The following is a 23,826-nucleotide window of genomic DNA, read 5'->3' as shown; positions in this document are numbered from 1 at the left end:
GTTAAGCCTTTGAAACAGACACCTAGGTTTAAACATAATTTTTAACATATTGGGCTGCAAGTTCAAAACAAACTAAAAAAAAAACCCCAAAGCCAAACCAGTAAAGACAGAAAATTGTATTTCCAGATAGTCTTTGCTGATTACTAGACAAGGACTGTTCATTCAGGTTTGAGCAGGAAATTGAACCAGATGACCTTCTGCAGTATCTTCAAATGTGAATTATCCTATAGCCTTTTGAGCTTTTTATTTTTCAAGTATGTTTTCAGAAGTCACTTATGACTTAATTTAAATGAAACTTCTTATTGCTATCTTCCCTCAGACTAAGTAGAAGTCGGGGGCATTATTATCTGTAAAATCACTCCCAATCCCTATTGTCAGCAATGATTTTAAACTGTTTGCTGGGATGTACACGTTATTTTGCTTGGATGAAAGCCCATTATTAAAAAAAAAAAGACATGAATATGAAGCAATAAACTCTTAAAGTCTACAACTCATAACAGAAGAATGAGAATGTTTAGTTTGTACAAAGTTTCATATATACCTCTGAAATCACATGACAATGAGAATTCTTTGAGTGCTATGCCTGCAGCCAAAAAAAACCCCCCACAACAAAACAGGTTTGTTAATGTGAAGGCTTTCCTCAAACACAGAATTTTGATGTAGTTTCTGTTTCATACCAAAAGCATTATTTAAGCTATTAGCAGCAGAATCAGTGGAATTGTATCTATCTCTGCCTTGTCAGGAAACTCACAACTATAAGCAGCAAAAGCTATATTCCACTATTCGCTAGTTAACTACATGTCATTAATAGATCAATAAACAACTAGAGTCCTGATTTTTTAAAATATGTTAACTGAGTGATTTCTTCCTGAGAAGGAAAAATGTTGTAAAGAGACAGGATTCCCAAGAGAAAAAAAAAGCAAAAAAGTTGAATTGCTTAACTATCTTCTGTGTGTTCTCAGTTCTCTTTGATGCACTTTAAAACAAAAGGACCTTTCTATCCTAAGTGGTTATTTAAACATCTGAAAGGGGTATGAGAAAAAGTTCCAGCCTAGAAAAGTACCTAAGGTCAAGGCCACAAATGCTGTCCTGATCCTGTGAAGCTAATGGAGGTTTTACTACTGGCTGCAATACCACCAGGTGCTCACTTCCTGAGGAATACAAAACCTCTTTTTTTTTTTTTTTTTTTTTTCATTTCTTTGTGCGGGAACCATTCTGTAATGATTTATATACAAAGTGGTAGAAGATGCCACAAGAGTGCTTTGAGCTGTGCTGTGAGATGAATAGGGTGGCATAATATATTCAGCAAATATGGCAATCCTCCAAAACAGAGAAAGGTATGAAAAATTAGTTCCTTAGTTTAGAAACCATACACTGAAGCCAAGAACACACAGAAAGAAAATGGATCAGCCTCTTTCCCACTAACACACAAATCACTGTGGTTCTATGTGTACAAACCCTTACAGGTGTTGTGCAAACACTGCAGAGTGATTTTTTTGTTACTGTCTAGGTTAAAATAACCATTGTTGCTTCTTTCTCTCACTTAAAAGGAAAACCACCCCTACATTATAGAACATCTGTGGAAACTCACTTTCCAGACCAAAAAAAGGGCTTACAAAAATTTCTAAGAGAAATTATTTTTCTATGTAAAAGGTGAAAACATGAAGAAGGAGATACTTGCAAAGTATACTCAAAATTTTCTAAGAACATTCAGGCAAATATCTGGAACTGCTTGTTTCTTAGAAAAAACAATCAGCAAGTTAGTATTTTGTGTGCTGCTTAATTGTCCTTTAAATCTAGAAGCTAGGGCAAACACCTGCAATTACAGTATATATTTATTTTATTATAATATAAACATACACTAACAAGTACAAATAGGTCCTGAAATAATAGTCTTGTACATATCAAGAAGAAGAATCTAACATGGTATTCTTGGCAAACTGTGAACTTTTTAAGCACAGTATCTCCAGCTCTATTACCAAATAAATTTGCCTTCTAAACACCTGCCAAAGCTACATTCATATACAACTTTTCTGAAGCATATGCAAGCAAGGAGCTTGTATCCATCAGCAGAATCCAATCAGAACACTTCTAGTTATGAACATGATTCAGGATCCTATATATTAAGGCCCAGGAAGGAACAAATCATTTTCCACATTGCAGAGTCACTGTGCTACTCTAAATTAAGCAAAATAACAGCAACAGAGACAAACCATGCATTAGAATTAGTTAAAAAACAGCAGGGAGGATGGAGAGGAGTAACAAGCATTGCAGTGTCTATTAACTAATGGAATGCTTATGGAAATAGGAATAAGATGCACATGCGTTCCAAATGAATCCTTATCTATAGCACCATAAGAAAACATACAAAAAAATTTTATGAGGAAAAGCAACCTAAAGTATAATACTGTAAGCATGCAGCCATTAAACTAATTTGAAATGCATTTGAGTTGCTCTTATCACAATGAACTCAGTTCACAATCACGAAAATATGTTTCCATGTATAAACCAGTCTTCCTTAAGTACCATTAAGATTTATTTAATATCAAAATCTATCATACACAATTAGGGCACATATAAAGTACTTGTTGGATGTTAATAGAGCTTTTAAAACAAAATTCCTTCTTTGTGTGCTAATTCTGGAACAACTAATTCTTTTGTCTTTGTCGTTTACAGGTAATTGTTGAGGAGGCACATACAGAAAGGGTCCCTTCTCTTCCAGTAAAACTACACAGCAAAAGAAGGATCTTAAAATGGATCTGCTTGTAGGTAATAGCATATAATTTCTCACACAATTGCGTTACTGACCATGCCATTCTCTACAATGTATAAGGCATCTGATTACCCACAAATACTCTGCATTTAAGAAACTGTATCAAAAGCGTTAGTGGAAAAATTCCAACATTCATTCAGCCAGTGCCCTTGCTGACTGTAGCATGTGAAAACTGACAACCAGAAAAACAGGATAACGTTCAAAGCAATTTTTCAATGCCTCTATTGATTAAACTTTAAAATCTACTGTGTTTACCAAATGCCACCTGCTATAAGGAGCAACAGATCTGAGAGAAGAACACACAAACGTGGTGCAATAAAAATCACTGTAGTAGTAAGCAAGCAGGCAAATTTTCCTAAGAAAATGTCTTCTGCATTTTCATTCTCTTTGTCAACTTTAGCAAAGGAGAACAAAAAAGTACTTTCAATGAATGGACTTATCTAACAGCAATACCTGTTAAATTGTTGAGATAAAGTTTCTTAACACTGTATTTAATGGCTATCCCATTCTCAGCCTACCTGGTGTATTCAGCAGCCGGGACATCTTGCAAGAATAGGAGATAAACTGCTCACAGTATTCAGCACTACTGGTAATGGCAGAAATCTGATCCATTGTTGCACTGTAGTTGAGCTGCAGCACAGATAACTTCTCCACGCTGTTGCCTCCCACAGAAGTCTGCATTTGCAGATCATGGTACACCGTTGTCCATACTTTATCCTCTGAAAGGGAGGGGAAGAAAGACAAGACAAGAACGGGTAAGAGGCAGACAGTGGAACTGAACTAGAATAAATTTAGGCCTTTGACAAAAAGTAAAAATTTTATGCAAGATATTTGTTGAGGTGGTAGTGGGGAAGGAGGGCACTGAACATGAAAAGCCATCATGTGACAGCATAGTTCCAACAACTGTGAGCTGAAGGGAAGAAACTGATCACCTTTATGAAAAGATACCAAAAATACCATGTTAGAAGTCTTAAACAACTGATCCCTATAGTTACATATGGGTCTAATAAGGATTAACTTTTATCAGAAGGACACAAGCCTGATGCCCTAAAGATTCAAAGCCTTTATGTGAAGAACAATCACGGTGCCTAGTAAATTGTACCATGCTTCAGTAAATAGTAGTAAAGTAACAGTGAGGATGCACCAGATTCTCATGTGATTACCTCACTTAGAAATTAATACTGAAAACATTTCCACATTTTTTACCCAAGCTATGTTCTTGGGTAAAACAAAATTACTGCTTATTGAGACTTACATATTTTAAAGCAGCAACACCATATGACCTTACTGATTCTGGTTACTGTATAGATAGCAACGTAAGAACTAATTGAAGTAGAAGGGAAATACAAAAGCTTCTGTTTATTTGTGAAAAGGCACAAGGAAGAAGGAAGTACAACCTCAATTTTTTGATAAGAAATACAGCAATATTGGCCAAATCTCAACACCTCCAACAGACTTTTTTTGCAGGGTCATGCAAAAAGTGTGTGATATCCAGCCCACAACAATGTCTGTATGCATTATATTGCTTTAAACTAGTGAGCAGCAAGTCACTAGAAATGTTACTGTGAACCATTTGTCAGTAGTTACCAGAGGAGATTTAAGATGAGAGATCATAATAATGAAACAACACACTCCACACTCTTCTTATAGAAATATTTGTTGAAGTTGGAAGGTAGTTTAGAAAGGAAACAAAGATGAGGCACAGAAACTTTCCTGTTATAGACCAACCATTAATTTTTCTTACAGGGACATTCTACTGAACCTAAATGAAAAAGATATTATCTGAGTAAGGCATAGGGTTTCAGAATGAAAACTATGAAGACTCAGTCAATATTATTGATACTGTCTTCCTGAAAGAATACTATTCCATCACTTAGGTGTGAAGAATTTTAAAATTGAAGTTGACTAGGTACCACTCTAAAAATCCACTACCTCAGCTGGTGCATACTACTCATATTGTCCATCTCACATAGACAAAGACTTAAATAGGTCAATTATCCTCTGTAAATAAACCCCAGAAAATTCTCTTTTCCCTATAGACAAACTTGAAACACATCACCACAAAACTTCCTAGAAGTGCATCAGATTTTGTCAGTAGTATTTTTCATGTATGGTTCTTCCACATTTTAAATTGTTTTTCTGTTTTTCTTTTAAATTTTCTGCCTTGTGTATTTCTACTGCTGAGGGCAAAGTCAAATAAATCTGTCTTGGAGTAAAAAATGCAGAACCTTAAAAAACATTGGTAAGAATCTACTCTGGTGCCTTCACCTGGCTTGCACGAAAGCCCAGTTTCCCAAATGAGTCAGTCAGGCCTTTGCCACAGCTGTTCCTGTCATGCAACACCACTGACCACAGCTGTCCTTCAGAGATGCAGAAACAAAACACACCATACTGCTAACTTTGCTGTATTTATCACAAAAACAGACTCTCCAGGGAGATCACCTGGCAGTTTCAGAGTATACTAATTCACCTGACAGATGTGCCTTACAGTGATAAAACCCATAAAATGTAGTATGTTTTCAGTTCTATGTAAATCTCTTGCCTGTTAATGCAAATCTCCGTCATTCTAAAACTTGTGGCCTGCACTTCAATATTTTACTTACATGGAAACACTTTGCCAAACTGACACCTACTCAAAAGTGCTTCAATACTTCTTCACCAAGTTCACAGAAATGAGCTCACATACACTGATGAGTTTTGGTGCCAGAGTAAAGATAGCTCTCCTCGTTACGATTATCCTTATCTCCAGAATTCTGTACTCTGCCTTATTTTCCAGTCTTAATTTTTACTGCATAGTATCAGGCTATTTTGGATTATATGGAATCATGTGGACCCATGTGTTTGCAACTGATATGGTGTTAAGTCTTTCTAATCAAAAGTTCAGAGATAAGGTAAGCAAAGCAGACACATCCTCCACAGGTTGTGCACATCACTAGCCAAATGAGATGAAATTCAACAGGTAATGCAAGATGGTTATTATTTTAATATTCATATCCTTAGTCCAATAAAACAGTCTTTATAAAACACAGCAGTGTTCTTGCATTGAGAAAAAAAATTGAAAAATCAGGAGAAAGGAATCCCACTCCCAAGCACCAATAAAAAAATTGTAATTGTCACCTTTCAAGTTATATAGAGAATAACCAGTTTCATTAAGAGCCTGGGAAGGAATTTTACTGCAGATTCATTTTCAAGAAAGGATTGAGGTAGTTTATACATTCACTGACAGAAACCTCTCATTTTTGGCAGAAAATCCTGTACATGTAAGAACCCAAAAGTGTCAGTGAGGAATGAATGTACTAGGACAGTTAGAATCTCTTATTGGATTTTTCACCAAGCAAAGACTCCTAGACTAGCCACTAAGAAGGTACAGGAATGTGAATAGCAATAGAAATTGTGTTAGGCGTTATGTTTGAGAAGGATTTTTCTTATGGATAGCAGATTCTAGCCAATATCCAGTCACTTCCCCTCCAAATGATGCCTTGAAGTGGCTACGTGAAAACAGGCTACACAGGATTAAAAGAATAAAGTGGGTATTTATTTGAATGGCCTTCAAAAGTACACCTTGGGAGTCAAAAACTTCTGAGGGGTTCCACCCAAGATGGACACTGGGTCACGGGTTTTTCACACTTTTATAAGTTTGGTCCATTTGCACATCAGAGTTAATTCTCCAATTATATTTTCAAGCAAAGATGTAATTACCCCAAGTTTGCTCCCCCTGTCAGAGGCCTTAGTTTACATATTTTGGGGCCTGGGACAACAAGGTGTCCTTGAGTTCAGGCCCAGAGAGGGTTTGTTATGTCTAACCAGCATGAGAGAACAGTAGCTAACAGGCTATATTAAGTTTCAGAGTTACATACTAAGTAGTACAGGATTTGAAAAATATAAAAGTTAAAACCTAAGGCATCAAAATTAGGAAGTTTAAACTTTACAGTGGCACACTGAATTAAAGAAGATAAACATGCTCTTGTCAGTCAAATGCATCCTCTGAACAACTTCAGGACCTTTCTGTCAAAATGCAAGTACTCCTAATAGATAAGAACTTGTTGCAGCTTGTAATATATCTTTTTCCCAATATACATATATATGAGCATAAAGTCAATAATCATTTACAGAAAAGCAACTCAATCTCTTCCTGCTGTCTAAAAGATGATGGGAGATTGATTAGGATACACCTGGTCAGATACTGAAGATAAACCTAGGTCTTATTTCACTTGCAACTAATTTGTTGATAGTCTGGCTCAAATGACCTATAAACACATTCAGCAAGCTGTCTTGTCCAAACTCGGGAAGCTGAGCCATCTGTGCCTGGAGGTCAGGCACAGAGAGAGTGTGGAGGAAAATCTGTGGCTGGTGTACAGGTAGGAAGCTCCTTCTCTGGGTAAGGGATTTCACGCTCTTCTCACATTTTCCTGATTTAACTGTAAAGCACTGCCACGACACAAGGACCAAAACTGTATGGAATGGTAGGGCCTTTCCTTGGCTGGGAAAACACATTAACAGTGTAATATGGTCACAGACAAAAATCCATCTCCCCTCCCCACCAAAAGCAGACTCCTGAACCACAAATAGTTATATGTCTGGGGCTGGCTTCAAGATGTCTGGAAATACTTAAAAGAGGTAGATGCCAGGCAGAAATCTCAGCCTTATCTACTGAATGCTGATTATAAACTGCTTTTTGACTTTTAGTCTTAAAAATTTGTTAATGTGTTTATACTTCCTGTGGAAATCAACTAGACATTTATAGCTTGAAGATAAGGCCAATATGTTCACTCATATTTTCAGTTGCTCAGGAACTCCTTGTTTGTTGAGTCCATTCTTGAGAGAGATTGAATCAGTAACCTACTTGCTGCCAAATTGCCTTACAGAAAAGGTAATGCTGATAGTTCACACTATCTCAAATACCTGTATCCTCACCATTTATGTCATTACTCCCATGTAGCTGAGAGCAAGATATGGTAGTCATAGTTAATATATCAAAACCTCAAAGTAAAGCTATCCCTTTTTTTCCATCAATAGTACACAGAAGTCCCATTTAAGGTACACAGAAGTGAAAAATCTGTCCTAGTTAACAGTAATTTGATACATACTCCTGGCAATTACCACCACCACAATACTGGAATGAGTATTCCCCTAATACACTAGTAGTTGTCTGAAGAACAGAATATGGCTATTGCTAACCACAAGAGTTTATACAGTTTGTCAGTCACAGCTGTGTATATGACTTACGCACCACCAAAGCACACTTTCCCTACACACGGAAGTATATGAGCTCATAACTGGATTTACTAGGCTATTTCTAGCTTTCCCACTGGAGGATAGAGTACCAACACCAGCTAATTGCTAACACTTCAGGAAAATAAGGGCCTCCAAGATGACCACTTCTTCATTCAAATGCATTTCTTAGAGCTTTTTTTAATGTTGCACAGCATGTTGCAGTTGCACAGGAAAAAAAATGTGGTTCTTCCACCATTATTTTGTTTTTAGCAGTGAAGAAGAAGTATAACTTTCTTTGAATAGAATGCCTAAAACCAGTAACCATAGATTCTTAATAGAATTCATAATGGTTTTTACTAAGAACAATCTAATTAGATCCAAACTGCTAATACATTTGATGCAATTATAGAGAAAATAGGTTCCCTGTAATTTAGTCTGCACATTACTCTTTGCTGAAACAGTTCCTCTCTACCAGATTGATATTACAGTAAGGTTAGATTCCTTAATTTAAGAATAAAATTGTTTTTTAAAAAAGGAAATGACCACCTGTTTCCTTAAAATGACAGTAAGCTGGCATAATACATTTTGCTGAAAATAACTTTCAGTTGCAATGACTGACCTACAGTCCTGCCACCCATTAGTCCTTTGACCGATAAAAAGTGAAGTAGTCGGCTAATAAAATAATAAATAAATATTAGTAATGTTTCATTAATAAAAGAGAAATGAAATTTAGAATTTCCTTGATCACCAGCTATTTAAGTGATCAAATAAAATATTAACATAAGTGATTTTTCCCACTTCATATTCAACATATTTCATGATGGTATGGTTGTATTCATCATTATGCTATTGACTATTTTGCAGATACTCAGTTTCTTTTAGTACTGAACTTTCCTCACTCATTTGCTTGGTGCTCAGTTAAGCAAGAAAACGTGCTTTTGACAAATAAATTAAGTAATATTTTGTAATGATAATTATCCAGTAATAAGTTTGAAAAAGAAACTTCAGAAAATAATGTTTGTATTGGACAGTTATGGATACATTTCCCCCCTTTTACTTTAACCTACAGTTATATTGATTGCTATTAGAGTTTCACTTTTTTTTTTTTTTTTTTTTTTTATGAATGGACTTATATTCTTAAGATATCATTTTATTAGGTATTTTAGAGAAATCAGAAAACAGTTTTATTTCTCAGGAAAGATCATCTGCTCACTCTCCCTCTCTTTCTCAATAGATATGTGGTGTGTTTTTTTTTTTTTGTTGGATGCAGTTTCCTGACCTAAAATTTGCCTGATGTATGAGAACACCTTGGTTCCTGGTTGAAATCTCAGAGAAGATGATTTTGAGAATACCTGGGCACATAAAACCTGGAAGTAGTTCTTTATTAGACATCACGATTTTTACCATCATCAGTGTTTTTGTCCCTTCATTAGATTACTGCAGCATGCTCTACAAATCACTCAAGAAACTAGACAAGATTACCCATTTAAAAGTGGACTGCCTTCTAGGAAGGGCAAAAATTACAATCATAATCATCTCATATTATGAGGTCTCCAATTTTATTTTCTGATAAGACCCTAGTTGGTATTTTGAATTGTGTGGGATGGTAACACTACAGTCATTAGCAATGTGAATAAACTAAGCCCGTTTTGCAACGATGTTATAGATGCAAGACCTGATGTATACAATTGATGTAGAAAAAATATGACAATAGGCAATATCCTCTTCTCCATCCTATTATATTTCTTTCTATGTGTGTTTATATATAAAAGCTTAAAACTATATAGAGCAATTTAAAACTAATTCTGCTATGGACTTCAAAGGAGCTACAGTTGAATTTATAAAAATGAAAAATATACATTCGTTTGAAGTTAATGAGTGTTTTGAAAATCTTTCCTGAGATTTGCAAATGTCAATTTTGCAGTACAGTTACTCTGGTGATATGAACTGCTGTCATCTTGCTAATGTAGAAAATGGGGTTTAGACCAAAAAAATCCAATATTCAGGAAAAATAAAAAGAGTAAATGAAGTATTCTTAAGAACTGAATTCTGTAGAAAGCAAAGTCAGTCAGTTTCTTAATCTATTTAGGTGGGGAATAGGATCAATCCCAAAATGTAATTGATCCATTCCTGCACTTATTTTCTATGCCTACTCCTTTCATTCCTTCCTTTCATTATTTCTTGATCAAGATAATAGTGAATTTTCAAATTTAACTATGAACTATTGTGTTCTTTTTTACTTACGATGGTGTCTTGTGAAGCAATACACTTGCCTTGTATTTACATAGTCTCTTTCATTACAATTCAGGAAAGGGAGAACTTTATTTATTTGTGAATTTACAGTGATACTGAATGATAATTTTCTAATAATTTAAATCTATATATAATAGATAAATTCAGATACTTTACAAAATAGAGTGGAAATTAGTGACCAAAACACAGTTTTCAGGGGACCAAAAGTTTCCAGAGAAGTGATAATGAAATGGCTGTTCCAATTCAACTTGTAGAAACTTGAAGGGAAATTAGTCAAGAGTCAAGAAGAGGATGACTTCTCTGGATTTCTAGAGATGATTTTGAACAATTCAACACAGTTGTGTGTGAAAAGCTAATGACAAGAGTACCTTGAAAAACAAAATAGAGATCACTTGTGCCTTCAAAGAAAAAAGACTGTAACAACAGATATTGTTATGCTGAAAAACAGCACCTGGGGGAAAAAGCTTAAATCTGATTTTGGCCCTAATGTCAAAAATTACCTCCTATGGGTGCTATTAGAAGCATGAGTTTAGAAATAATCCTATATTGAAAGGAACAATAAGTAATGAGATACAGTATAGTCATATGAAGGAGGACTTGGATCATTTAAGTGCCTGGTCTAACAGATGGCAATTGCAGCTCAGTTTAGAATAAGGAACATTAAAGTCAAGAACAAAGGCCATAAAAGAATTAACAGTGTGGTTGTTTTCAGCACAGTGAACAGAATATGGGCAAGAGCTGGAAACTTTTTTAACAGTTCAATAACTGAAGAATCGAAAACTGATTCTACTTTCTGAGGAGCAGCATTATATATAACCCATTATTACACAAATGGAAAGATCAAATAATGTCTCCTTTAAAGTGTCCTTCAGTTCATTCTAGCCCATAATAGGAGCATATGCACTTGAAAAAAAAATCGACTACTGCCTGATTTTTTTCTTTTACAAAGCAACATAGCACAATCCTTTAGCTACAATCCCAAACAGGTCTTCCTAGAATCACTGAAAAAAAGTAACACAGTTTTAAAGAATATATTTCAAAGGATATCCTGAAGAAAAGGGCTCTTCAAAACTTTCTGTATGTTAGCTTGGACCGTGAGGAAACCATTTCCTGAGCTATTCTGGCTGACTTTCTATTCTCATGGAGAGGCAGGAAGAGGATTGGTCTAATGCAGGTCTCAAGTGCTACCACTAAAAACTCCCCATACCTTTCATTCCCCCATCAGCTAAATGCTTGAATCCTCACCATACTCTTCACTGATCCAACTTAGTTCTCTAAAGAACAACATACTCCACTCTCCTCTCTCACATCGTGCTAATCCACTCTGCAGACAGACGGGAAAAGGAATATAGTGTGCTGAAGTACCCTTTTTAATTACTGCATCAATAAACTGAATGTTAGCCAACCTCCTGAAAAACTTTTTATTTTGCTTTCAAAAGGTGCCTCCAGATTGGAGAACTTACAATTCCAAGTTTTAGTGCATGTTCCTGGTAGTTTGTAATTATTTCATCATTATTCTGAATTGTATTTGAATTACTACATAAACCTGAGCGTTGCCTAATCAAAAACCAAAAACTACCATTATACATAGTTTAGTATAAAATCATGTTTCCTGTATTTTTTTGACAACTGTGCTAAAAATTCTTTAGGAAATTCAAAAAACATTGATACTAGATGGACAAGATGGATAGTAGAATGAAGCTATGTTGAGACTGACAGAAGAATTTTGAATGTCTTTATTTGTAATCTCTCAAATGAAGTATGACTTGAATTCTATACTAAACTATCATGCCATGCATTATTTTAAAAGGTATTCTATGAAAGTTTTTAGTACACCTGTGGTTTGATATGTGGCACAGAGTGACATTAGAAGAAAGGAAAAAGCCAAGCAGACTTCATAGTAAAGTCAGCAAATTTAATAAAGTATGTTTAAAAGATTTTCCTCTTCTGAATGTTATGATCTCATTCTGTCTTAATCTAAATTTAAGAATAGAAGAGAAAAATCATAACTTTCTATGCTAGTTTACAGTAAAAGACACAGCTTGGTCCTGAGAAAAGACAAATATCCCACTTGCACTTATGAGTAGTAAAGTTCATTAGTATAATTCTTCTAATGGAGGAATTAAAAGTACTATAAGAATGGGGAATATATATCATGCTAGACCAATAAGAAACTTTCAACTTCTGGAAATTCTCGAATGTTAAGTTTTTCACTTCTCTGTAGACAAAGGATGCCCTCTCTTTCCCTCTCATCTCAGGACCACCATTAAAACACTATAACCCATTGCAGGGGACACTATTTCCACCCAAAGGGACAGAGTGCTTTTACACATATGTTTCTTTTAAGGAAATACAAATTAGCATTTTCAGAAACTCCGAGTATCCTTGCAGTACGCATCTCTGAAAGTAGTACCCTGTCATACAGGTCAAAGACAGTGCTGCAGAAAAACAACACTCTAAGAAAGCCCAGTGCTGCACCAGCTGCCTCACTGGCTTCCTGCTAGAAGAAATCCAACAGATTCTTGCTTTCAGAAAGTTCTTTTTAACATAGGACTCATGAGAAGAAATGCAGGAATATGTTTATTTCCATAAACCTAGTGCTCCTGAATATTCTTTTTATGCCTCAATATAGAAATCAGAGCATACAGAAAACACCACAGAAGTTGGAGAAGAGGGTAGCATATGTGAAAATGAAGATGCTTTTTTAATAGATCTAATATTACTTTCTTTTTCGTCAAAGGCTTGCAAATACTATCCCATATACTCCAAAACCACTGAGAAATATAACACCATCTATTGATAAATTTAATAGTATCATGTAGAAATGATACATTTTAAATTAACATTTCTGAGATGCTGAAAATTCAATTGTGCATAATTGAACTTTGTAGTTCAAGTTCAACAAATTGAATAGCTAAGTGTTTTGTTGTATCATTATCTGGAAAAAGAGGTATTAGACTGTCCTGGCTCCTACTGAGGTACCAAATATATATGGAAACCAACTATTACAACAGCAAAACTCTTTCTAGAGCAACGACAAATTTGCAAGGAAACATCTCTATTCGCATTCATCAGTCTGGTATTTTGGGGTTATGGAGAATACTACACTGGATCAGACAAATTCCACATATGGTCAAGCTGATTCCTGCAAAAGTCGACTACAGCTTATCTATGCATTCCAGCTTGCTTGGCATGGGCCTACCCTTTGGCCTCTGTCAATCACCCTTCTTTACATATGCATAATCTTTTCTCTTGGTAAATACACATGCACCTCATGCAGCTTTGCTGGACACTGAGCTATTTGACTAAATTTTATTTAGAATTTTAAATGATTTCTCCATCATAATATAAAAAGATGGTATCTGGAATAAAATAAGTAATTCTAAAGTGAAATTTTCAATGGTGATGGAATTAATTTATCAATCAATTACTTAGGGATCTTCAAGTGCCTTCTCTAATTGTTAACCACTTTGCTATTTATTTTATAGGTTTGCCATATTCAACAAATAGGAAGTTTATTTCATTGAAGAAGACAAACAAATTATACCCCCTTGAATGTTAAGGCAGTCCTCTGAATTCCATAGGGCTCTCCAAGAACAGAAGAGCATTAAACTATCCATAGATCTAATTAGAATAGTGACATTCAAAAGGTCTATGAAGTTCCTCTTGCCCATCAGACACATATATATGTACATATGTATATTGAGTGTACACTATGGCAGATGATTCTCATTGCTTTACTTCTAATACTACCCTCTAGAGAGGATGAAATACAACCAAATGCTGAGATTTCATGAAAGCTATTGACTTCATTACACCTAAGGAGCTGCAGAAATCAATCTCCTTGCAGATTTCCAAATGCAGGTCTGCAACTGACTATGCATCTTTATTTCTTCCATACTATTAGAACAATTTGAAATGCATATACACACAAAATTTTGGTGCAGAAGGAACCAAAAGTAGACACACAATTTCCCCAATGAATTCAATGGGTCAAAGGTTTCATTCCACTTCTCTAAAGGAGACTTCTCCACTGATTGAGAAGGGGAAAAGTAAAAGAAAAAAGGGGAGAAAAAACCCTAACTCCCTCAAGCCCCAGGTTCATGGTCTCCTGGATGAAGAAATGGCTGAAGGGCAGGGCTCGACGTGTTGCGGTGAATGGGGCTAGATCTGGCTGGTGACCAGTGACAGTGGTGCTCCTCAGGCTGCAATTCTAGAGCCAGTTTGTTCAATGTTTGCATCAGTGATCTGGATGCAGAAGTTGAACGCACAGTTAGCAAGTCCGTGGAAAATTCTAAACTAGGAGGTGCTGTTGACTCTTTCAGGGGACAAGAGGCCTTGCACGGGGATCTGGATAAATTGGAGTATTGGGTTATCATCCATGGCATGCAATTCAACAAGAACAAATGTAGGGTTCTACACCTGGGATACAGCAACACCAGACCCAAGTCTGACTTGGGAGGGGAGTGGCTGCAGAGAGGGCTCTGGGGGAGCTGGTTGACAGGAGGTTCAACAGGAGTCAGCAGTGTGTGCCCTGGCAGCCAGCAGGGCAAACCTCATCCTGGAGTGCATCAAACACAGCATCACCAGCTGGTCAAAAGAGGTGATTGTCCTGCTGTATTTAGCACCAATGTGGCCTCTCCCTAAGTACTGTGTGAGGTTATGGGCCCCATAATTTAAAAAGATCATTAGGATACTTGAATGTGTTCATAGGAGGACACCAAAGCTGGGGAAGGGGCTGGCAGGAATGTCCTCTGAGGAGTGACTGAGGGCACTGGGCTTGTCTGGTTTGGAGAGGAGGAGGCCGAGGGGTGACCTTGCTGCTCCCTACAGCTTCCTGAGGAGGGATAGTAGTCTCCAAAATGTCCAACCACCAGTGTCTAAAGGAGAGAACATGAGCAGTACAAGTCTCTCTGCCCAGGAGGCATAGGGACTTGTCCCTCCCTTGCTGGCCTTGAATGTAGGCAGCTGCTGGGCGTCCCTTTAAAGTAATCCAGACATTCAGGCTATGCGAGGATGGGGATTTGTACCATATACATTGCTTTGGATGTAGGGATTTCAGAGGTGAAAGCAAGGCTTTTGGTTCCCTCTGCATGAACTGTGCAGAGATGTAGAGAGCATGTGGGATTCGGACACTGTTCCTTACCAAGGCAATAACACACTTGCTTACAGTGAGGTCTCCTAATTTCTAGTACTCAGAAAACTGTTTCAGATAAGCTGAGGCTGAAACTCAAACATTTCAGTAGAGCTGAAATTTCTCTATAATGTAATCTACTGAGCACCTACTTAGTGAGTAAAATATCGCTAAACATGCAGACTGGATATTTCAGGAAATTTATCACAAAGTAAAAGGCTTCCATCATTAATTCAAGAACCAAAACTAATCTCAGTTTTTAGATACAAAACTAGCTTCCATTTGTATCATTTTTTTAGCCCATGAAAAAATATTGGATCCCAAAAGAAAAGCCATCTGTAAAAAGATCTGGCATTAAAACATCAGTGCATAAAATCAGTGAACACTAAATTCAACAAAAGCAAAAGATCAAAAAATTAAAACTTTTAAGGATTTCCTAATAATGGAAAAATCTTTGCAATATATATAAGAGATGTGAACAGTCCAGTTTTCTTCAAAATCTATTTTATTACAGTCACTTGGCAGATATTCACTCAGACATAAGAATATGTTGCAAATAAATGAAAAATAAAGATCCTTTTATTGCCTTTTTTTAAAAAAACCCAAGCAAATAAAAAACCCCAAATCTAAAAAACATACCTACCTAAAAGAAATAAAACATTAAATAAACCCCAGAGTTTTTTACAGAGACAAAAGGACAGACCATTTGAGAGAACTGACTACCTCAAGGCATCCACAGGTCTGGGCTAGGAATTAGGTTTACTTTTTTTATTTGCTCAAAAGCACATAGATAATACTGACAATTGCTCCACATATGGTCTCATTCATGAATGTGAAGAAATTACTTAGAGACCATATGAAGCAAAAAGTATTATTGAAAAGGGAATAGGAAGAGACTCAATGTTGGTTTTAAAATATTAGTTCAAAATACATTTCAACCAAGTGTTAGCAACTGAGTTAATAGCAGATATTTCCCAGGCCTGGAAACAAAAGGACAGGGGAGAAACAGAAGTAATTTCAAGAGAAATTATCTTTGTTCTAGCTACACTTTCAAAAAAGATTATGTGATTTGAAAATATTAAAATCTAATCTTGAAAAATTGTCTAGTTTTGGCACGTCATGGACTACTAAGACCCATAAGATTGATTAGTGACTTCTACCTAGGAAGAAGGCTGAAACAGCAGCTACTCTAATTTGATTCTTCCATCTCTGATGTAATGAAAAATGTGGTTGCTGGTCCCTGGCACTGCAGTGCTTCTTTTCCACTGCAGATGCCACAAAGCCCTGCAAAGCATTTGAAAGTATAGGTTTGCAATACAGCTGGGCATTAAGTAACGTGGTTTTAATATTAATATGACAGTTGTAGCAAAAATCTACAACAGCTATGGCAAAAGCGTCAGGCAGAAGTGAAGCAACCACTCAGAGCTCCAGTAACCAGTGGTAAAAACTGCAGAAATGTCAGAAGGCCCCTCTGAATATTAACTTTAAATAAAGTAGGTTAGTGCCTTTTTTTTTTTTTTTTGTAGTTTTTATTTCCCATAGATCTATAACTTCTAAGTAATCTGGTTTATGTGATGAGATAGACAAGCCATGAATATTCATGCCAGTGCACAACACAAGTTCATGAGTAAGGCCTTTTGCTAATAATTTTTGACATGAAACACTTATGAATCTGCCCCAGCTGATTCTACTCTGCCTAGCAGAGATGTCAGTAGCTTGAATAGTCTCATCACACCTTTTGGTTAGTATCCAGCTGGCTCAGCTGGTTGTTCATCAGATGCTCACTGTACAACACAAGTAAGATTGACCATTTCAGCTTAGTTCTGTGGTAATTACCAGAACAACTTTAGCAATAACACATCTTCAGGTAGAAAAATGTTTCTGACAGAAACATGTCTGATCTAAAACCACAAATAATGCACACTCAGGCTTTGGAGAGATAAGTCAGCTTCTATGGGATGTCCATGTCTCTGTGAGAACACAAATTCCTGTCCCCAAACTATCGCTAAGAAAAAGGGAATCCAATTGAGTAGTGATGGTCCTAGGTATCCAACACAATAATTTACAACATTTCCATTTACAATTGTTTTGTGATGGCATTTTTTCCTACTACTACTGACATGCTATTAAACATATTTAATATTTTTTTTACGACTACTCACAAGCTTATTCCGATGCAGTCAGCAAATGCTGGTCTGCAAGAAAATCTACTGTGATTTCCATTTGTGCATCCCAAAGTGAAGATAAAAAACTATTCTCTTTGGAGTGGTATAATCTCAAGGCTTAGGGAACTGCTTTGGCAAAACCCACAAAAACAATTTTAGGAAGGCAATAATTTCTTCTCACGAATTTTCTTAACTTGCTTACTATTGAATGCTTCACTGTGTGCAGAGTTAGTCTCATAAATCTCATCTAGGATAATGGAAGATCATTACCTCAATAGTTCTAACTCAGGGAAGCATATCCTGAAACATACTAGAAAAAGCCAGTATTTCCAGGCCTCCTGAAAAAACCAAAGCTTGGGCTTAGTGAATGGAAAAAACTCTAAAGCAGGAGGCATAAAAAGCATGTTAACTCTCTTAATAATGTGAGCTCTGAACATAATAAAAGTGAACCCAGACCCCTAACATTGAAACACTTGGCTTCCAGTACACAAGTAGAAGGAGATCCTTACATCGAGCAGTTAAGACTTTCTGAACAAGAGACCTGGTTTGCAACTGCCGGTTTCCGTTTCAAATCTAAAAGTTTGCTTTGGAAGTCCTCTGGCTCTAGGTGTTCCCTACTCACTGCATAAAGTCTCAGAAACTCATCATCTTATGGTCATGTTGGCTGGACTCTTCTCACTAAACCATATGGAATGCTAGCATTGGTTTGCTCTTAAGTTGTATCCAATTTATTTCAACTGCTCTTCACTTTCTGGTGCTGTGGAGCAAGTGATAATCTCAGTAGGTTGCAACCGAGTCTGGTTCTTCCAGGAAAATTCCTCCTTGGTTTTAATGAATCTAAGTGGTCTCTTCATAACATTTTCTGATTGACTACCATATTTTCAGAGGAAGCACTACTTTCTGTGACCTTTGAGATAAAAAAAAAAAAAAAAAGCCCAATTTCCAGATGATACCAGATTCAAGCGATTTTTGCCCTCATTGCTATCCCCCTTCAGTCTTTTTCCCCATGTGGAAGAGGTGGAGGGGAGTTTACAGCATACTTCTGGTGCTGCCCTAAAATGTATTCTGAGTGCCTATACTGGAAATTAGTAAAAATATTGTCTGTAGGTTCACATTATAGTTATTGTACATTTGTTCTTTTTTGTAGAAAAGCACTAAGACTAATTTTAAGTGTTAAAATGCAAACATGTAAATAATCTTGGTGTCTGTTAGGTGTGTTCAAACAGAGCCTTCACATAAAAACTTCATAACACTTCATAACTTCTTACACTCACATTCTTACATAATCTGCACTAATTCACTTGTTAGGAACTCCTGGGAGGGAGACATGGGAAAATCTTCCTGTACATCTCCTGCCTGCCTGGGGAAACTGCATCTGCAGTACTTTCTCTAGATGTGTGTGTACAGATCAACATGGGTATCCTCTGCAGCTTATTCATTGCCCAAGAAATTTGTTTTTAAAACTCATCTTTCAGAGCATACAAGAAAGCAAGAGAGAAAGCAAGAGCATACAAGAGAATTTTTCAAAGCAATAGTGACAACACAGCTTACCTGCCCTTCTAGACAAATTTATTTGGAAAATTACACACCAGGGTGGCAGCGCTGCACCTTGAATGCTGGTTGGAAATTCTAGAGTAGAAAGAATCTCTCTTCACTCTTAGAAGTTGCCTGTAATTGTTTCATCCCTTGACTATCTGTTTCAGAAATAATACACCATTTGTAGTCTGAACAGGATTTTAGATATTTCCTCTAAACTAATCTGCTCTTTGAACAATTAGCTACATTGATTCCAATTTCAGAGAAATTATCAATAGCAACAACGCTCAGAACAGGTAACGGTGTTCTTCCTAGTCCCACGGTCAACAAGACAAGACAGTAGCAGCTGTCAGTAAAAACAGCCCTGGATAGGGCTTGATGAGATGTTCTTTGCACTGTTGATTAAGGACAAGGAAGCAGTAAGGGAGAAGCACATATGGGAAAGCATTTCTGTATACCACAAGTCCCGCATGAACTTACTGACTCACACCTTCCAGGCTTTGAGGCAGTACAGCGCAAAGCCCACAGAAGCATAGAGCAGCTTTCCCAGTGGTGTAGTGAGTAGGCAAAAACACACCTCTCACAACATCTGTACCCCCCTCAAACAACAGATAAACTCTGAGAAAATATTGTCATCAAAATAAAATAAAATTTGCAAACCCCCACCACCAACTTCCATTATTTCAGGGGTTATTGAGTTGTCTAGCCTTAACTTGACCTTAATCTTCTGACCGAAAGAAGTAATAAAAGTTCTACAGAAAATATAAGTTTTGTTTGGCCTTTCAATAATACTCTCTACAGGAGCAATTTTCTAGGGATAACTGAAGCATATCACTGGCCTGAAGCAGCTTGTGCCAAGTTCCTTACATCCCCAGTAGGGAACAAGTGTGTGGGAGTGAATCCAGAGCTAAATATTTGCTTCTAACATTCACAGTAACAGTTTGAGGTAGATGGTACTGATCATCATTTTATTTACAACCATCCCTTTTTTCTACTCCCCCAGTTATGGGCATATTTCTTGAAATATAGGCTTGTGGGGTCCTGCAATGCACAGAGTTCTAAAAAGAATTGTTGTATTCTAATTTCTGAGAGCTTGGTTTCCAACGAATGAGGAATATTTTCTGATTGCAGATGATGTCAGGATTTTTTCTTCTCCTAGACCAGATAATGAGACAAAACAAAGAGTCTGCTTTATTTTCAACTAAGTCTGCTATGTCACTCTCAAATGTCAATTTGTTCTCATGCTTTGAGGTCAGTAAATGTTTAGTCATCTTATGCCTGATGTTATGGATGTTTGCTCCAACTATGAGCATGTGAAATACATCGAGATGATGACATTACATACTTTTATTCATGTACATTCTTATATGATGCTTCAAAGTCTGAAGTGGGACAGGAAAAAAGAGGAAGAATTAAAGGAATGTAGTCAGACATCCAGAAATATTTCTATTACTTGGTGACTTGAAAAGCCACCTTTATCACACACTGAGTGTCAGTGATAAAGCTTGCTCTCTTCTGAAACAGACCAAATCAAGAACTTTGTCCTGGAGGCAGACTTCACATCATATTTTTTTGCTTTATAGTTTAGATATTTTCTCTGCAGTTGCACGCTGGGGAAGCTTTTCATTTTCTACACATGCAAGAGTGACTGCAGAAAGTGTCCAGAGATATTCCAACATGATTTAGAATCATGTGAATTTAACATGATTTACTCAAACCCTAACGTTATGACACCACATTTTTGTTATGAAACATTTCTGCTTAATGAAGTTACCAGGTGTTGATTTACAACCTCCCCCCAACCCTGCCAACATTCTATGTTTTTATATTATGATGAGCCCTGAGATTATTAAAACCTTCATCTCTGTGTGTAGGCTGTTTCTACAGCAGTGTATGTTTAAGTTTTGAACTTTATAAAATAAAAGTAAAAAACAATCTCACAATCACATGGCCCTTAAGCATGGTTTTATCAGGCTGTAGTCCTTTACTCTTCCATCCTTAAAAACCTTACAATATGACAAACTCAACATGCTGTGACAGAACACAGCAACAGACTCCTCTCACTCATTCCCTTGCCATTGAGACAGCGGCTTTAACCAGTGAAACTCAAACAACTGCCAAGCACAAGGGTGCCTAACAACATCATATTTCAATGATAACTTGAGGCAAATCCAACAAACCAAACAGAAAAACATCCTAATTTATTTCACAAGGACCCCAGACAGCAAGCTGCATATAATCAAGATGAGTCCAGGTAAAGGCTGACAACTACAGTCTGTCAACTGACTGAGGCTGAGTGGAAAGTTGTATCCAGATGGAAAAACAACCACGACCACTTTTGCAGCAAGTCAGCACCGTGTTCCACAGCATGGGGGAGAAACACACTCGTCAGATTTTTTGAGATACATTAAAGTACCACAACGAGCAAGAAAGCCAAACTTGGCATAAATTAAAAATAACAACAAAGAAAAAAGTTGATTACAAATGAAAATATGCACCAAGGAAACCTAGAATAGAAAGGACATGCCTTGTAAATAAGAGCAGATGAAAAATATAATCAATGAACTAACGCTGAGATGCAGGATGCTCCAGCCAACTTGGCAGGCAAAGATGTAAATATAGTCTGTTCTGTTTCCAGGTTTCTCATGAGTCTACTATTTTACTCTGATGCTTGGAGGATGAACTCACCTTAGGAAGAAAATCTGCCTTCAGAGATGCTGCTCTAGACATGATCTCCTGATGCTTGAATGACTAATATTTTCTTCTTTCCCAGTATTTTTTCTCCTTTCTTTATACAGAGAGTCTAGCTTGATAAGTCAAAACAACCAGAATGCCTTGATGATTTTCCCCTTCTTTTTAATTTTTTTTTCTCTTATGGTTGTTTCTGCTGTTGTTTCATCCACAAGGAAACAAGCTTGGATACTCTCCAACAACAGCCCAAATTAATTTCAATTATTTGTTACTCTTTTTACCTCTCAAATATAATTTTACCTTGCAAAAATGACTAACAGATGTTAAAAATGTTAAAAATGTTAAAAAGCCTCCAAAACCCCTCTACAATGGAAAGAAAAGTGCATGAGATGCTGTTAGAAATAAAGTCTTCATTTTACATGTAAGAATTGAGGCAATGAAGCTGTTTTTCTCCCTCTGTTTTAGGCAAGAGATTCAAATTTTATTATAATAAGCTTTCTGCAGTGAGATTACACTAGACAAGGTCTCTATACTTTTATTGTCACTCAACAACTTAGCACTGCCCAATGACAAGATTTTGCTTATTGCCTTTAAATATGCATCAATTAATTCTATTTTCGTTAACAACTAAAAAAAAATATTGACTCCTTCCTAAATCTTTACTTTATTGAATTAAATTGCTAAAATTTTTGTTTCACATGTATTTTTTTATATACACATATATATAAGCATGAATAAAAGTTTTGGTACTTTGGAAGTTCAGTAATGCAGTTCTCAGGTAAGAATTCTCATCTGAAAGAACTGATTATATAGATATGAGCAATAGAATAAAACATTTAATTCTTCTGGGGCACTCAGTATGCAATGATAGATGGCACATTTATATTCATGCCATATGTTTCTACCTATGTCATAGTATAAAGCACTCCAGTGACCCACTATTTACATACAGAAGAGAGAAAAATCACAGGATACAGCAGTTGTGGTTGTTTAATGTCTGCTCACAAAGTCATTGCAGTAATTATTACATGTGCCACTTCTGTTAAAAAAAAAATGAAGAGAGAGAGCAGAGAGGAAAGAGGAGAGCTGGTAGAGAAGACACCTCGTACATTTGACCTTAATGAGACAGGCTATGAATACTCATAATGATTTCTCAAACTGTTTGAAGATGAGCAGCTTGAGGCAAAAGAATTGTACTAGAAAGGAGACAGGCTAAGTACCACTCAAATGGAGTCATTATGCTTGCAGCTATTTGGATCCTGAAATGAGATAAAAGCTGCACCATGGAGGCATAAAGACTTCAGGACCAATAGAAAGAATTAACTGACATATCTTCTGGTAAAATACATTAGGAAACCTTTCAGTTCTACTTTGCATCAGTAGTCTAAGTGATGAAGCAGTAGAAACAGCAAGCTATGATTTTCCTATCCTCAGCTTAAAGCCTCAAGCAACTACAGGAGTGCTGATCTGCCTCTCCCACTGACATCCCCTACAGCCATTAGGATAAATAACTGAGCCCTTATGGTCCCTCTGCATTGTTCCTCTACTTATTCCTCACTCTAAAAATTCCTGCAGGACAACTGCACAAGGTAAGATCTTAATAATCTTACTCATCTGACACCTTTTCCTCATGCTCCTTGTACCAAACAGAGAAAAAAAGAAACATTAGAAAGAGGGAGTAATCAACTTATGTTTCGTGTCTTTCTCAATGGGACTGAAACTAAATCTGTCAGAGTAAAAGGAATTCAGGCCTAGAGATTAAGAAATTTTATACAGAGTATGGAATGAAGCTGCAATATACTCAAACTCTGCACTAACAAATTTAGGATATTAAGATATTCTGAAAAATATCTTAAAAGAGCAATTCTTTCCACTACAGCTACTGCTCTAATGACAATTAAGGAGAAAACAGGAAAGGTCAAACTGGATACTGAGAGAGTAGCCCTCCAACTTTGGAAAAAACAGTTGGAATGCAGAGTCTAACTTTGCCTGGTGGACCTGCCTCTGAAAGAGGCAGTAAGATCTTGGTCTTAAGAGGACAGAGCTTTGAAAGAGTTCCC

General features: G+C 36.5%; 1 protein-coding gene across 1 annotated transcript in view; it reads right to left on the bottom strand.

Moving 5' to 3' along the window:
- CNTNAP2 (contactin associated protein 2) overlaps positions 1-23,826 on the bottom strand; it is a 1,035,266-nt gene that overhangs the window by 302,008 nt on the left and 709,432 nt on the right. The window contains exon 13 of the mRNA XM_042044203.1: positions 3,292-3,492. Coding sequence (XP_041900137.1) covers positions 3,292-3,492 — 201 coding nt within the window. The remainder of the gene's footprint in view (positions 1-3,291; positions 3,493-23,826) is intronic.

The sequence above is a fragment of the Corvus kubaryi genome, unplaced genomic scaffold (assembly GCF_017639235.1).
Source record: "Corvus kubaryi isolate FWS band 111438036 unplaced genomic scaffold, C.kubaryi_AGA036_p1.0 37398, whole genome shotgun sequence".
Taxonomy (NCBI): domain Eukaryota; kingdom Metazoa; phylum Chordata; class Aves; order Passeriformes; family Corvidae; genus Corvus; species Corvus kubaryi.
Note: the sequence above shows the minus strand (reverse complement) of the source record. Positions and strands in the feature narration are given on the sequence as shown.